Source organism: Aspergillus puulaauensis, chromosome 4 (assembly GCF_016861865.1).
Source record: "Aspergillus puulaauensis MK2 DNA, chromosome 4, nearly complete sequence".
Lineage (NCBI taxonomy): Eukaryota > Fungi > Ascomycota > Eurotiomycetes > Eurotiales > Aspergillaceae > Aspergillus > Aspergillus puulaauensis.
The window spans coordinates 3147974-3164533 of record NC_054860.1 but is presented as its reverse complement, the minus strand read 5'-3'; the positions used below and the strand labels follow the sequence as shown (position 1 = coordinate 3164533).

General features: G+C 50.0%; 6 protein-coding genes across 6 annotated transcripts; 3 read left to right on the top strand and 3 right to left on the bottom strand.

Annotated features, from left to right (window-relative positions):
• Window positions 1–28: 28 nt before the first annotated feature.
• Window positions 29–2927, top strand: APUU_41218A (uncharacterized protein; the record flags this gene model as incomplete). The annotated part of the gene is made up of 8 exons (XM_041704377.1): window positions 29–65; window positions 126–283; window positions 346–497; window positions 558–1501; window positions 1552–1686; window positions 1742–1873; window positions 1918–2216; window positions 2265–2927. 8 exons carry the CDS (start codon window positions 29–31, stop codon window positions 2925–2927), a joined length of 2520 nt encoding a protein of 839 aa, XP_041556968.1.
• Window positions 2928–3189: 262 nt separating this feature from the next.
• APUU_41217A (uncharacterized protein) lies at window positions 3190–4375 on the top strand (the record flags this gene model as incomplete). The annotated part of the gene is made up of 2 exons (XM_041704376.1): window positions 3190–3463; window positions 3549–4375. The coding sequence occupies 2 exons, from the start codon at window positions 3190–3192 to the stop codon at window positions 4373–4375; spliced, it is 1101 nt and encodes a 366-aa protein (XP_041556967.1).
• A 280-nt stretch (window positions 4376–4655) lies between these two features.
• On the bottom strand, window positions 4656–6070 carry APUU_41216S (putative tetracycline transporter; the record flags this gene model as incomplete). Its single annotated transcript, XM_041704375.1, has 2 exons — window positions 4656–5948; window positions 6002–6070. 2 exons carry the CDS (start codon window positions 6068–6070, stop codon window positions 4656–4658), a joined length of 1362 nt encoding a protein of 453 aa, XP_041556966.1.
• A 683-nt stretch (window positions 6071–6753) lies between these two features.
• Window positions 6754–7695, bottom strand: APUU_41215S (uncharacterized protein; the record flags this gene model as incomplete). Its single annotated transcript, XM_041704372.1, has 1 exon — window positions 6754–7695. One exon carries the CDS (start codon window positions 7693–7695, stop codon window positions 6754–6756), a length of 942 nt encoding a protein of 313 aa, XP_041556965.1.
• A 499-nt stretch (window positions 7696–8194) lies between these two features.
• TRM9 (tRNA (carboxymethyluridine(34)-5-O)-methyltransferase) lies at window positions 8195–9140 on the top strand (the record flags this gene model as incomplete). The annotated part of the gene is made up of 3 exons (XM_041704371.1): window positions 8195–8296; window positions 8355–8479; window positions 8645–9140. 3 exons carry the CDS (start codon window positions 8195–8197, stop codon window positions 9138–9140), a joined length of 723 nt encoding a protein of 240 aa, XP_041556964.1.
• Window positions 9141–9378: 238 nt separating this feature from the next.
• Window positions 9379–10371, bottom strand: APUU_41213S (MYB DNA-binding domain protein; the record flags this gene model as incomplete). Its single annotated transcript, XM_041704370.1, has 2 exons — window positions 9379–9808; window positions 9881–10371. The coding sequence occupies 2 exons, from the start codon at window positions 10369–10371 to the stop codon at window positions 9379–9381; spliced, it is 921 nt and encodes a 306-aa protein (XP_041556963.1).
• Between the last annotated feature and the right edge of the window lie 6189 nt (window positions 10372–16560).

The following is a 16560-nucleotide window of genomic DNA, read 5'->3' as shown; positions in this document are numbered from 1 at the left end:
TTTCAGTTTCCCATAACCCAGATTCACGATGTCTGAACCAATGCGACCTAGGGGAAGGCCGGCCCGTAAGTTCAACTTGATTCAGTCCAGTCTACGCAACCACTAATCGTGTCTAATGAATACAGATACACCCGGAACAACGGTCTTGACGTATACACCCGACGGCCGTTATATTGTCACAGGAGGCTCAAACTCTGCTATCCGAATCTACACCGTGGGACAAGATGGAGAGCCGAAGACCGTCGAAGAAGGCGCCGATGGACACCTGGGAATAGGAGCTACGGTAAGGGCATCACTCAAATTTTCCTATGGTGCTTTGGGTGTTCGCATGGCTTATATTTGCAGAACGAGTATTTCTTCATGGGTGCCGAAGACGGGACAGTCTGGCAGTATGAAGTCCAATCAGGGCGGATGGAGAAGCTACTCGTACGATGTGCGTTGCCTGTACGAGATATCGCCGTTACAAAAGATAGGGAGTGGGTTGCTGTCGCGAGCGAGTAAGTCGACACAATCTACCTAACATTGACTAGAATTGGTGGAAGCTGATGCGACATTAGTGAGCTCACGATCAAACTGGTCAATATCGAAGATATGACGAAAGTCAAGTACCTGCGCGAGCAAGCGAAAGGAACGAAACATATTACTTTCGATCCAAACGGGCGGTTCGTTGCAGTCTCGTGTACAGACGGCATCGTTTACCTCTATTCTATGGATACCGAGGAACCGGAGCTGGTGCGAAAACTCGACGGCGTGATTCGGCGGCTAGAGCCCGAGGATGAAGCGACTTCAAGAGTGGTGTGGCATCCTGATGGGACTGCATTCGGAGTGGCAGAAACGACACGAGATATTGCTGTCTTTTCCGTGGGCGGCTGGAAAAAGGAAATGGCCTTCTCCGGTGGCCACAATGGGGATATCACGGCCATGAGCTGGTCTCCTAACGGTGCGCTTTTGGTGACTGCCGCCAAGGATGGCCAGGTTCTACTATGGGAAAGCAAGACGCAGAAGATTCTACATCAGTATGACTTTCCGAATGTGATCAATGTCGACTGGCATCCGACAACGAACGCCCTGTCGCTTACGACGTCGGATGGAGAACTATTCATCTACGATGGTTTTGTGCCAAAGGATCACCAACTTATCCTTCAAAAGCCACTTCAGGCAGCTCCCATATTTCCCGGCGCGTTGACTGAAATATCCGATAATGCGAGGCGGCCACTGGCGAATCGACCAAAAGAAGTACAGCCAAGGGGGAGGATGGGCAGCATTGACTCGCTCGATGATATACTTGGCTTTGATCAAGATATGGAAGATTTCGTCGAAGATGATGATGGAGCTGGTTATGCTGAGGGTATTAATGGACATGGGAAGCGCACGAACGAGCATCTGGATGATATCAACGGACATATGGATAAACGGATGTTGACATCCTTTGCGAGGCCAGCGATTCATGCACCGCTCCAACCTGGCAGCACACCTTGGAGGGGAAACCGCAGATACCTTTGTAAGAACATCGTCCCCTTGGATGCCTTTTACTTTTACTAACAGTTATAGGTCTGAATTTAACGGGTGCCGTCTGGACTGTCGATCAAGAAACTCATCATACGGTGACAGTGGAGTTTTATGACCGAGAACTGCACCGTGATTTCCACTTTACAGACCCGTATTTGTATGACCGGGCATGTCTCAGTATGTCCATCACTTCCTATCCTGCAAGCTGCAATCACATGCTAAGCATAATAAGATGAACATGGTGCTCTCTTTTCGAACAATCCGAAAGATGGTGGCCCTGCCACCATCTTCTACCGTCCACATGAGACTTGGACCACACGAGCAGACTGGAGAACCCAGCTACCCCAGGGAGAGCTCGTTCGAGGTATGAACAAATTCCAGTCTATAGGAGTTAACTAATAGAAACAGCGCTGGCGCTCAGCGAATCGTACATCGTTGCGGTAACAACGAAAGACTATGTTCGAGTCTATACCCTATACGGAACACCTTTCAAAGTGTACCGACAAAAAAGTTCGGCCGTGGCCTGTGCTGCTTGGCGAGACTACATCATGACCATAGGGAACGGTCCACTGGGGAATGATGGGAAAATGGCAACTCTGAGATATACTGTGGAGAATGTCAAGCGCGATGAAATCTGCCAGAACGAGGACGTTGTTGCTATGCCAGACGGAAGTGAGCTGAAGAGCGTTTTCTTCACCGATATAGGAGTGAGTACCCACTGAATAATCCCTAAAAAGACGATCTAACCTCAGTAGGACCCTTGTATCTACGATTCAGAAGGTGTATTGCTGATCCTCCAGCACTGGCGTACTCCAGGCCAGGCGCGGTGGGTGCCGCTGCTCGATACGAGGCAACTGGAGCGACTGGCAAGCGGACGCAAGGAGGAAACCTACTGGCCTGTTGCTGTCGCGCAGGACAAATTCCACTGTATCATCTTGAAGGGAGGAGACCGATATCCTTATTTCCCTCGGCCAATGCTCAGTGAATTCGAATTCCGGATACCAATCTCCGACAAGCCCAGCAAAGCCCAGGAGGACGAGGAAGAAAATGCTGCACGCAATGACAGCATGCGCCTCGAGGAGTCCTTTGTCCGGGGCAACCTGCTTTTCTCTCTATTCCAAGATCTGGTCTCATCTACGCACGCGACTTCAACCCAGCGGGCCGAACTGTCACGGAAAGAGTTGGAGTTGGACAAGGTACTTCTGCAGCTCCTAGCGATCGAGTGTCGCGAGGGTGAGGAAAGGGGCATGAAGGCACTAGAACTGGTACACATGATGAAGGACCGCAACGGCAAGATGGTCGAGGCTGCTGTCAAGGTTGCACAACGGTATAATCGGGGAGTATTAGAGGATAAGATCCGGGGTCTGGCTGAGCGGCGATATACAGGGGAGGATGATGACGATGAATTAGCACTTTAAATTACGACTGTATGATTAGCACCTGTCTTGATACCAATAAATAAATTGGATAATTGTGGACAAAATGCTGTTGTTTTAATATTAAGACCCCAGGATCGACCAAGTTGAACCCTGGAGGCGTTGTGGGTCAACGTCATCATTTAGTTAAAGTAATTCTCTCCGCCTCCAAATTCCAGTCGCCTTCATCTCTCCGTTCTGCTTTCAACATACCTACACTGTACTGTGTCTAATGCATTAATCGCTTCATAGTTCAGCTCCCGCGATGCCAAAGCTCGCTGTACCACCGCCGTCATCCAGCCCCTCCCGTGTCATCCACACCCGCTCGCATCATCCTCGATCCATACCCTCGAGATGCGCCTCTTCTCATATCCGACCCCTAGCACACGCCCAAATCCGTCATGACATCTCTCCATCGCATTCGTCTCCAAACACTCTACCGCCTTTCAACTTCAAATACTCCCTAACTGATGACCTCAACCCGAAGAACCAGAACGATCACAAGCCTCCCGATGAGCGGATTCTAAAATTGGGAAAGAGTATAACTACCCCGCCCCTTCATTGCAACAACATACCCAAGGAAGTTGTCTACGAAAATATAAACTAACAAGTGTCGTCATACAGCGCTACGGATCCTCTCCCCCCTTCTCCCAACAATCCTTGTCAACCCTCTCCCACCGCATATCCTCTCCCCGGGCGTGACATTACATCTATTCCCGTCAACCCATCCGCACCTCCCAACAGTCAAAGGACGAACACTCTACCGCGCGGCTTTATGGGCAGTCCCAGTTGCATGGAGCAGCGTCCCTTTAGTTGGGAACGTGAAGCTGCAAATCCTAAGTGAACGGATCGTGCGCGCAGGAACAGTGCCAGACCCGCATTTATACGCGCATACCAACACGCAAGGCGGAAATAACGGGGACTGTGGAGATGAAAGACTTGTTGTGCGATGGCGGACAGAGCGAACTCATTCATCGAATACGCCATCCCCGTCTTCAACATCAAGGTCGGGGTCTTCTTCTGCATCGGAAAGGCCGGATACGAGTGCCGGGAGTGCCGTAGATAGCGACAGCGAATCCAAAACCGGAACGAATAAAGGTCTAAGCGTCCTATTAGGCGGCGATGCACCTATTTTCAAATTATCCAGAGACGACGAGTTTACGGGGCTTTTCATCTTCTCATTTGATGAAGAAGGCCGTGTCTTGACGCAGACGATCGAGCATGCCGAGGACGCGCGCGGATGGGAGCGCACGGCGAAGTTTGTTACCCTTACGGATTGGTTGATTGGGAAAGCGAGGGGGTCGTTAGATCCTGCTCCGCCAGCGGGGTTGCTAGGCTGCTCTGAGTTTGGTTTAAACGGCTCTTCCGCGCATAGTCGGGATCACGAGCGATATCCTGAGCACCATCACAAGGGAAAGAGCGATAGGATGTCAGAGGCGTCATCATTATAGTTCACCCTTTTCAGTCTAGGTTGGGATCTAGCCAAGGAGTTGTATTTTATCTGGAAAATCTCCCTTCTTGATGGATTTTATGCTTTTGTTAGGATTGTATAATACTGCACATGTCTATACCCCGATGAACGATTCATGCGACACATCAGACAATAATAATCCCAACTGGCCAGCAGTGGCATGAATTCAATTTCAGAGTAATATATATGGGTATGGCATAGATTGTAAGTCTCCCTCGGCTGGGTGTTCAAAGGCAGAACATTGAATATAGTACATCTATCTACGCCTGCTTAATCCCAAGGTCACGGGCGACGGAAGGCGCTTTCAACCCTGCGAAAACGCCGACACAAACCCCGGTCATTACTATACTTCCAGTGAGATATGCAACCTCTCTCCCAACCCACCAAAACAGTGAGCAAAACAGGATTGGTCCCGCCGCACGTCCAACCTGGCCCCAGCTCCTTAACCTTCCCAAAACAAGACCCCTCTCTTCCTCCTTCGCTTCCAACGAGCCAAGACTATTCAGTCCCGTCACAACTGTCGCGCTCGTAATAGCTAATAAACTTGCGGCAGTATATAGGCCCGCTATTGAGGTGACACGGGACAGTAAAAAGAATGAGATTGCTGCGCTTACAACACCAATACGCACTGTTAGGAGTGGTGGGAGACGGCGGACAACTGTGCCTTGAAGAAGAGACGCAATGAGGCCCATTGTTGAGAGGAGACGGCCGTTTAGTGCCGCAGGCGAAGCCGTAGAGTTGGTGTAAAAGGTTGCCGTCAGAAAAGGGAGAGAGAATTCCATGCCGGAGAAGGGGAGAAGGAAAAGAAAATGCAGGGCGTTGAGAATGGCGGGGTTGTTGGTGTGTTCTCGCAGTGTCTGCGAGCTAGCGGTGGGCTTAGTTGACTTCTTCGAGCTCTTTTCTGTTGATGAGGTGGGTGGGGATTTCAGGAGGCTTGTGAGTCGCGGATGTGTCTCGGGAAGGCAGGCATAGATATATGCTGTCTCAAGTACGATAAGCGCCAGCGAAACCCCCGCAGCTGTCGCGAACGGATTTGCCGCAACGGTTGTGATGCTGGCCAGGAACGCGCCTAGGGCAGGGCCAAACGTAAACGCGATACTGAAACAAGCACCCACGAGTGCCATTGTCGACCCGCGCTGGCTCGGATCACTAATGTCAGTCGCAATTGCGTGCGCTAGCTGCACATTTCCCTCACTGAGACCCCCGACGACACGGCTAGCGAGAAACGTGCGAAAATCTGTCGCGGCAACCCAGAGCGCAACGCTTAGTGTATTTCCAACCATGGAGGCAAGAAGAGCTGTACGCCGGCCGTGTTTGTCGGAGAGGCGGCCGATGAAAGGAGCAGCAATAGCTTGGAGAAGAGAAAATAGGGAGCCGAGTGCCCCGCCAAGGAGTACAATATCATAGCGAGAATCGATTGGTTTTGCAAAAGAGTTTTTGTACGCATTTAAGTAGTGAAAGATGCGGTTTAGAGTAGATGTTGGCGAGGGGTCTTGCGTGCGATAGAAGGATAGAAGTGACGGAAATAAGGGTAGGATGAAAGTAAAAGATATCTGAATCAAGATTGTTAGAGTCACATAGAGAAAATACGGATACGGAGGCATACAAGGTCCAATAGCAAGGAGGTCATTAGGACCTTAAGAATGGCTTTCCGCTGGTCTGCGGGAACGGCCATAGTGAAGCGGGATGAGCTGGCGGAGAGTGAGATTCAGGAAGAAAGGCGCAAAATGGAGAGCATTGAATATATAGGGGAGCTGAGAGATTCAGCTGAGGCAACTTGCAAGCTGTCTTCAAATTGTTGTTTTGTAATTCGCTATCAGATAATCAGGTCACGTTCGAGGTCAACAAACATTATGTCATACTCTTTTAACTCCCACCAATGGGAGTCCTTATAAATCCACCTTCACAGACACCCTATAAGGCTTGTTTTACTCGGATCATCAATATTCAATACGTTTACCAGCCGGATATTTGGAATATAATATCAGACCAAGGGCATTAGCGGCGAAAACTATTTGAAATTACCAAATCCAGCATAGTGACATCTACACTTCGGGCAGCAGGCAGCCCACTGAATATCATATCAAATATCATGAGTCTTCTCGACGTTAGTTTATTGGTTCGTATCTAATTAGAGGCTAAGTAAAGTAATTGCGCTTTGTTAATATCATGAGGGCGACATCCTAAGGACATACGTAGCTAGGAACCTAGGCAATTTACCACTTAGAATTACGGTCTAGTGTACCTAGTGTCAATTCAACGGAGGCTAAATAAATCATAAAACCGTTTATCAGGCACCATGTCCGGTAGCTATGCTAGATGCAAGGTAGGTAATCGCTCATTTAGAAGGCCACGAATTCACCCGGCCCAACCAGTACACAGTGCAGCAATCTCATCTTTGTCAAGATTAACCAACTGCCCAGCACTAGTCGCTTCATCTCCTCCGCCAAGGCCTGGACAAAGCGCGACAAGCAAACAAGCCAGAATATGCTTACAGACGGCAGGCGCTGACTCCGGGTGCAGAGGCAGTGTGCCACCAAAGAAGTAAGCGGCCGTGTCGAAGGCGTTAGCATCCGCGCTAGCGCCGCCACCACCATCGGTGGCCGCCATAGGACTTTCATTGCCTTCTATATTCCCTCCCTGGTCCGAAGATGACGAAGACGGTGGGGGAGATGATGGCTCTGAGCCTAGGTCGTGGAATGCAGACAAAGTAAAGGACGGACAAGTGCAGTTCCATGCTCGGAGGCGGACTTCATAACCTTTCTCCTGCCATTGTTTTTGGGTTTGCAACTGGCTTTGGGCCCCGCCATATTGGGATGCAGGAAAGGATGGCCTCGAGGCACTCGGTGCTATTGAGGCAGATGTGACGAAAAAGAAAACTTCTTGTTGAGTCTTGCTACTTTTGTTCTTGTCTTTGTCACCGTCATCGGGTTGAACTCCGGCGGGTTCCTTTTCGGCGTGCGCTTCATCTCCATCTCTCTCTCTAGGCTCATTTCTACACCGTGTGCGAACACGTCTAACGAGTCCTCTATCCAGTATGTCCAGTGCGAGGAGGAACTCATTCGGAAAAATGCAGTGAAGCGTCAGCATTAACGGCTTTAGGTTTGTTAGTTGTGAGTTTGGAAATGCGGATGTCGGCTGCGATTGGGTCAGGCGGGGATGGCGCTGTGCTTGGTTCTCGAGTCCATCTTCTCCCGGTGGCGGTGTGGTGGATGTGACGCATCGTGATACTTGGGAAAGGATACTGTTGATGAACTTTGTGGTTTGTGGGAGGTCCATGCTCGTGTTATCCATCTCCATATAGTACTCCTGGATATACTGATATGCGATTGGGTATGCTTCAAGCCCTGGCCAGAAGGTAAGGGGTTAAAAAGGAACTATCAACGAAGCCAGCGGCCGTGATGGCACAGGGAGAGGCCTCCGATCCAAAGTCCACGCTGTCTCTCATACAAAGTACGGAGTGCAGAGGAGACGTAAGTCGGATACACCTCGCAGCAAATCAATCGTTGCTGACTCAGAAATTCTCCGATGCGCATGAAAAGTCCCAACTTTAATTTTACATCGCTCGTATGGCGTCGTACTTGTAGTCCATGAAAAGCGCCCAAAACAGCAGAAAATACCGTACGGTATTGTATCCCGTCGAGGCCCAACCATCCCACTCTTGCAGATGCAATCGAGAGGTGCTTTTTTTCGTTTCCAACCACCAAACACCGGACGACACCAATAGATTAGTGACAGAGTTGGGCACCCAACTGAGTCAGTTTGCAACTTGTTGATACATCTTCTCATGCTATTAGATATGGCTTCTGAGAACCAAGACGACCGGGATACGTATGAGGAGAAGAATGTGCACGAGGTGTACCAGCAGATTGCGAAACATTTTTCGGCAACGAGATACAAGGTTTGCTCGCCTTCTATTGGTCCTCTATGCAATAGCCAGGTTAACTCAGCTTCCACAGCCATGGCCCATTGTGGAACGTTTTCTTCTGAGTCAGAATCCCGGCGCTATTGGGTTGGATGTAGGATGTGGCAATGGCAAGTACCTGCCGGTAAATAAAAGTGTCTATATCGTGGCATCCGATCGGTACGTGTATCTTATCATTCATTGAGTCTGTCTTAATCCGTGTCGTTTATTTACATCGTTTCTTCCTTTCCCGTCAATAAAACAAAGGAAATGCTACATGCGAAATATCTTCGCACATCATTGCTATCTTATAGATTGATTGATATACCCAACTGACAATTCTAGATCCGAAAATCTCGCGCGAATTGCACGTCAACATCAGCCACACTCGACCATCTTGGCTGATGTTCTAAATCTGCCACATCCAGGCTCATTCTTTGATTTCGCAATTTCAATTGCCGTTGTGCATCATCTGTCCACCCCAGAACGAAGAATTCAAGCAGTTCGTGAAATCCTGCGAACGCTAAAACCTGCCTCGGGCGATGCTCTCGGCGGCAAAGCTCTGATCTATGTCTGGGCACTTGAGCAAAAGTCTAGCCGCAGAGGATGGGATAAAGGGGATGACCAGGATATCATGGTTCCCTGGGTCATGAAGACTCCCAGCCCTCAAGACACCCAAGATACCCAAGATACCCAACCAAAGGTGTTCCACCGATATTATCATCTCTACCAAGCTGCGGAACTGGAGCGGGACGTTGACAGCGCGGGCGGCCGGGTGCTGGAATCCGGGTACGATAAAGATAACTGGTGGGCGATCGCGACGCGAGTAGATCAGAAATAACCATGACCGAAATCGTGCGTGGAAGTCTGCTCCGAGATCCAGCCTCGGAGTTGTTTGGGTTCTGTGATATAGGAAACAGGGCAGAACCGACAAAGCCACCCCTCGGAGGGGCCTCCCACTTAGTGAAGGAGATAAAATTCGCGCAATCGTCTATAAGTGACCCTCCCTATGAATCAAAACACCTCCAGCGCTATGCAATTCGTAACAACGGAAAACGAACAAAGGAAAATTGCTCCCTTTAGGGAAGCGTTCGAGGGGGGAGTCCGATATTGGGACCTAGGTGACCGGGATGACCTCTTGCCAAATCCAGTGGTGGTCCTGCTATCCGGTAGGCGTCTCGCGGGGGCATTGGAGGTGGGAAAGGCGGTGGTGCGAATGCAGGGACGCCAGCAGCAGGGACGCCAGCGGTGAGCTCTTGAACGGAGGGAAGCTGAGGAGGAGGATAATTCGACCGTGATGCTGAGCCCTTTCTTGGTCGGGATAATGATGTACTCGCTCTGCGTGTCCTAGTCGTAGGTGGGTCGATCGCAGAACTAGATAGTGAGAATGGGACCACGCCAGCTCGACGCGCCATCTCTTGTTCCCCCAACTGCCAATGCATGGCCTCTGCAGCTCGCCATGGAATTGCCATTTCCTCCGCTACTTTCGACCACATCTCGGCCTTGAACCTATCAATTAAGAGTCAGCAATCAGATGTCCGGCATTCGCGTAACCTCTCTCAAAAGAAAATATTTAGATACCTTTCGTAAAGCCGTGCGAGTTTGTTTTTCTTATCTTCATCCCATTCGCTTCGGCGTTCCAGATAATTTTGATAATGAAGGCGGCAGCTAATTGCACTTCGTCCGGGTAGCCGTTTGCTAATGTCCTCCCACTTCATACCGCTGCCTCGTAGCTCAATGATCAGAGAGTCCTCCTCGGGAGACCACTTCGACTGCTTCTTCGCCGGCGATTCCGCCGTGTGAGCTGGTTGCAAGCGCTTCGTTCCAGCTGGAGCCTTGGCAGTCAGCGGGGGCACCGAGGACACCGAAGGCACCGATGGTTGAGTTGCAAGCCCAACCGGTGGTGGTGCAATCGGGGCCACTGGGGGCAAGTGGTGCATAGCAGGAACTGGCGGGAGCGTCGATGTGGTGTTCATGGGGGCCGCTTCTTCTTCATCTTGGGGCTTCAACAGCAGTGAGATATCCACTTTGGCAGGAGGTGGTAGGATAGGATGGTTTTGTAACGCAATCATATGCGCGATTCACAGGATTGTAGGCTTGCTTGTTTATATGGTGTTGTGCTGGGCAGGAATGGAGCAGCATACGCCGAGGTAAAAAAAAAAAAAAAAGAAGAAGAAGAAATGAGTTGCTGTCGCCGTTGTCCTTGGGTGCCCGATATTTAGATGGGTGCGCACGTCTTGACAGTGGCAACAGACGTTCCAGTAGTCCACTCACAGCCCAGCCGAATTGAGTAGGACAACAGGCGGGTGCAAATGGATAGATCAAACAAGCCAGCACCTTAAAGCGGAATGATAAATACCGGTACGATTAGCAGCCTTGTTAAAATTGTTTGGTTTAGTCTCGCAACAAGCGACAGGGCGAGAGAACCGGCTGGATGACCCTTGACTACCGTCAAGAGTATGGTTGACTAGCCCGATAGATAGATGGCTGCCCTGCGGAGGCTGAGTCGCTTCGGAGCGTATCCTATCACGGACCAAGCACAGATGGCGATCTAAAACAAGACGCAAAGCGAAGAAACTCCGAGAACAATAATAAACTGGTATCGCTAATCTAATGTATCCAATCGATGGATTGTGGGAAGTTCGAACGATGGGAGTGAAACGAAGACAGCGAGGAGGGCCTCTGATGGAACGAGATCTAGAGATGCCTGGCGGCCGTCAAGGACGAGGATGAATACCCAGAGCAGCAATCAAAACGAGGGAAGAATTGGGACAGCGACGAGAAGAAAAAGAAAGGTAACAGGAGCAGGAGAAGGAGAGAGAGAAGGAGGAAAAGCCAACGGCGAAAGATGAAACCACGCCTGGATGGCATTACTGGAAGGAGATCATCCATCGGCAGCGGAGGAGGTACCTCAGCCATGACAGCTGATTGAGCAGCTGGCAGCCAGTGAGAAGCTCAGTATCAGGCGTAGGAGGCACTAGGTTGACCCAGAGGCGAGCCCAGGTTCGAGAAACCGTTGACATTAATTGTTTTACCATTATTTTCCTTCATTTTATTTTTTAATTTGCTATGACACCAATGATACAGGGCTGTTAGAGGACATCTAACAGCCCTGGTAATAATAAAACGAGTTCATGACCAGGAACCATGGCTCTCTAACTCAGGCTTGTCCGTCATCTCTACAGTACTCAGTCTCTGCTCTAGTATTATAGTGTCTCTCTAGTTGAAGACGCCCGGTTGTGTTGTCTCGAGAGAGGCCGGGCTGAAGGGCAAAAACATAAATAAAACGGTAAAACGACTAAAATTGTGGGCAAAAATAAAAAAGGAAATAAAAAAGAAAAAGAATTTTTTTTATTAAGAAAAAAAGAGTTAGTTAATATTAACGATGATTATCAAACGGTTCCACTCGAAGATACTCCGTACAGCACTAGGGAAAAGAACGGCTCCAACCCCCTCCCGAACGTTCGAGCCCCCGTTTGAACTGCGTAAAGTCGCGAAAGTATTCGACAGGCGAGGAAAAGAATTTGCTGGTGTCCCTCGGATTAAAAATTACAAGTACTTAATCTACTAACGGCCGAGCAGAGTCCTGGGACGGGAACTCTGTAACAAAACGATGGGGCAAATCAGCGACGAGTTTCGATTCTGCATCCTCCAAAGCTGCAACATGTTAACTAACTACGGAGTAAACTGATGCATAATAGATCTTAAGGCGATCTTCCCCTTGTATGTAGCAGTATGTGCTGTTGTCTGCAGTCACGGCGGCAATGGAGAATTTGTGCCCTATAGGAAGACGGGTCTCCAACTGTTCGAAACAAGTCACAACCCCCGACTACAACTAAATACGTACCCCAGGAGGAGCACTTCGCCTTCGGTACCTGTTCGGGCCCATGGGTTCGAACCTCGAAGAAGGGGGACCGCAAAAGACAAGAATAAAAGCCTGAAAGGTAATTGGAAACGAAACAACCGCGGTAAGGCAAAAGAACAACTCTCGAGAAACATGGTTCACTTGCGGTGGAGAAACCATTCTATCCTCATACTAGCCCTCTGGAGACAAAGTGGAGGGAAATGAATGGGGCTGACGTTGTTCAACGGCGTCAGACCCTAAACTGGCCACAAGCTATAGTATGCAGTATTAACAGCGCATCGGCCGGCACACGGGAAGAGTACAGAGAAAAGGTGCTTATTTTGTTGCTGGCCTCCAGCGTTCGATGCAGAGACTCCATGGCGGTAGTCGATGGCCGCCAATTCATTATTCGCAAAACCTCACGGAACCGACCCTTCGCATTTTCCTTTCTTGGTGTCTTACACTTCGAGTAAGTCCCAACGGCTGGTGGGATCGGCCAGCCAATTAATCCTGCGCATGGCGATGGATCTGTCCAACGGCCACGAACCCAAACCTTGAAGGGCAAGTATCGGCCTAGGTACTAATATCACTAGCAACCGCACTAGCTGGGATCCGGGGTCTATTTTAGCGACTGTTCGCCTTTGTTCACGGTCCAACTGCAGCTCATCGGTGCAACCCGACTGCCATCTGGTTGGCATGATTCCGAGCCAACTCAAGAGAAGAAAATACAGGCCGCCACCGCCAACTTGGACAAGGCAAAAGAAGAAAAGAAAAAAAAAATGGGGGGGAAAGAAAAAATGGGATATCTGTCATGGTTTTTAGTGGCGGCGGAGGTAGTCGTCACCCAGGTCTACTCGAACCATGTTGGGAAAGAGTCGCACCAAGGGCGTGCGAGGAAAAGGCGGTGATGAACGAATAATAGTCGGCCAGGAGCTCTTATTTCATGATCATTTTATCCAGAAAGTGATGCATCCACCCTCATTCTCGTGTCGCTGTCAGGGAGTCGATCGGGTCTCGACACCAAACGCCAAACTGCGTAGTTTGCATGGTGGAGCAGCAGCGTGGGTTGGCATCTCAAAGGAAGGTTTCTTCATCAATGTGGAACGAGCAAGCTTAGGCTCTTTTCAATAGAACTGAGCTGCGGAGTTTTCTTCCATCCGGAAGTATGACGGGAAGACCCTTGCAAATACCACGCGCTACTCTTCTTCTTTAGTGCAAATTCTCCGAATCACTCAGGGCTGGGTTGAAGCCTTGAAGGTCTTACCTAGCCCGTGTTAGTTTGTACCACCAAGGTTGGGGCGGTTTGGTTTGGTTTGCCCTGGGTCTCTGCATAAGCACTTCTTTACATGGAATTCGAGAGTGTCTTTGCTGTGAAATGGACAAGGGTATTATCATTATCGCCCACTCACTGCGTAGACGCCAGTTTGACCATTGTCCCTCTACCATGTGTTTTTCCTTTCAACCCGCAAGCAGCAAAACAAAATTCTTTCGCAATAAATCGTCATTTGCCACAAAACAACATTCAACGCAGAAGTACTCTGGGTATTTTTATGAGGGCTTCGCGCTTTTTTGGCGCGCCCAGGTTTCTTCAGAGTTGACGAACCCATCGCTGAGGATGTGGTCTGCCTTTCATGGGCCTGGTCATTTCGGTTATACGAGTCGGCGTTGGTTTGTGAGCCGCTGGGAACGATCCTTATTACGGGGGAATGAAAGGGCCAAACAGTCAAAGCGTCAAACAAGACGGAAGTCAATCCGGGATCATCCAACGGTTGGGTAGCATGAAGGTCGCATTCATTCATGGAGTAGCTTGTGGATACAGTACTCAATGTACCGCTCGACACTCTCTTGCTCGCAAGTACGTACAAGTCGGAGACGAATCGTAAATTCACAATAACTCCCAGACTCCAGACGGAGCATGTCTACGCAGCCCTGATCGGGTCCGTCTTGGTCTAAGACCAAAAGCCTTCGCTTGCCGCCGCGTCTGCGCTTGTTTTTTCGAATCTAGAACGCTCTTCAAAGGCTCTCCTACTCCATATTGTTCAGGGTTTGGTTGCGACAGCGCAATCTGCCAGTCCTTGCAACATCCTTATGGTGGAAATTAGTACGGAGCGCCTCCCGGTAAACAGGTCCCCAAAGGCCCAAATAGCGCAAACAAACAAAGACAAGGGCTGTCAATCTATGTGACTCTCGCTCCCCTCATGTAAGGGATGGCACAAAGGGGCGAGAAGCACATGCTGAATTGCTGATAGGACGACAATCAGAGTAAGAGTCGCGATTGCGGAGAAGGTCGGTAGGCTTCGTTCGAACGACGGGGCTGACAGGCGGGAGGGGGAGACAAGGGTAGGTTCTGAAACACTCGTTCTGCAAGATTACCCAGGGACAGGTGGATCCCAGCAGGACCTTCCAAGGTCAAACAGTGGCTTGCCTGAACGAAGAATTGATTACTGGGTGTTTCATTGGCTTCTAGACTCTCGGGCCCCAGACTGGAACGGGTCAAGTGGGGACTGTCAACGCCAACTTCAAGATTGCCATGGGTCCGCCGAACGCCGCCCAATTTATCACAGTACGATTCGGTGTTTAAGACTTTAATTACCCTGGATTCGCTGAAGAATCATGAATGGTCGAGTCTTGTTCAGGTCTGGACCGACTGCCAATTTACGAAGGAGCCCAGTGGGTTCAGGCTCGGAATTCGTCCATAGGGGGACACGCACGCACCACCAGTCAGTCGAACGGTTAAACCGAGGTTGTGTGGGTTCAACACTCAGCAGATATCTCATCTCGGGGGGGTCGCTGCTGTCTGTATGCCCACAGAACGAGTGCCAACCTGTGCGCGAGGCACAGCTGGAATAATATCAGATGTTTTGACGCGACGCGACGCGACGCAGCACGACATATGCAGGATCGAAGCTGGTGAAAGCTATTGAGCGGTCAGTCGCCGCAGACAGATCAATCCCCCAGCTGAAAAGTGACCGGCATCATCGCAACTGTCGGTTGCGGTGGACTCGATGTATCATGAGGAGCATGTAAAAATTATGATAGACCTTGTTAATTTGGATTCTTGGGTCTAATTTTGCTTTTCCTGGGTCTTGTCATCGCCAGTTCGTGATATCATACGCCTAAATGGCGGTGGGTTCAATTTCAGGGCCTAGAACATGGTGTTCCTGCTATGCAGTAGTTCAGGTTTCCTGGTCGAGATGCATATTATTCTTGGGAACTTGTCCACCTGCGGGAGGGCGCATCTGTATGATCGTAAACGTTTCGACCGAGCGAGTATCTCGATTCCTGGACTGAGACATGTGCAGTGCATAAGATAAGTTCACCATATACCGCGGTGCGTTGACGTACTCTTCTATCAAAAAGGTTCCTGAAGGACGCGGGTGGCGTCTTTGGAGGAGACGGTTGGCTGAAGGTCCTGATTCGCTCATCGCCTTTTTCCCTCGTGTTTCATCAGCCCCGTTGGTTGAAGCTTTGAACCGCGGAAAACTCCGTCAGCTACTCCTACCAACGTACTCCAGTCCTCCCACCAGGAATCCTTTGATCATCCTCTCCCAGGCGAGACTCGACAAGGAACAAACATGTCTCCAAAAAATAATAATAATAATAAATAACTAAGAATGTAGGAGCCAGGTGCTCCGCCTCATTGGGAAGGAGAAAGATCGCGGCACTGGAACTCTTTTCACTCTGCGACTGCGTTGAGAGTCGAAGGTTTCAAGAGCGCCGGAAGCGAGTGCCTCAGTGCTAGTGGTGGCGCTTGTGGGTCGAACAGGCAGGGATACCGCTGCGAATGCTCGCTCTATTCCTGGTACGCAGCAATGATCGTCGCTAACGGAGTCCAGCATGGCTTCGGCCCTACTATCGATGACGTCCCCAAAGCTCAGCCTTTCTCTGAGAACTATCACTGGCGGGGAGGTCTTCTCCCGCCTGGTCTTACCTTGAGTCTTGGGCTCTTGGGTTGTAGCACAATTCAAGGTCATCCCAAATGAGGCTTAGAGCCTCCTCCTAATCCCCATTCCTCATTCGGTCATTCCTCAATGTTCGCTCGCTTGCTCGCTTCCCTGAAACGCCAGGATGAAAATTGGGTACAAATCTACAAGTGGTAGGGCCTTGATCCAGATCAGCCCCATTTTCTGATAACTTACGATGGCGGTGATGTAAATTCGCCCCTTCAACCCCGCCAATGCCAGTCTCATGCCCGTATTGCTGTGATGTGTTGGTTCATGAACTGGGGTTTCCCCTGCACTCCGGGCGCTGAGTTAGCATGGAATGTGCAGAAGGCCAGAGGGAGATCAGAAATCTCGCTTCTGATGCCTACAGTATCATCCAACGACTCCGGAATCCGGGGCCGCTGCATGGCGACTGAAAAAAAGAAGAAAAAAAAAAGCATGCCTTTATACCCTAAAAGGTGGTAGAGGTCGGA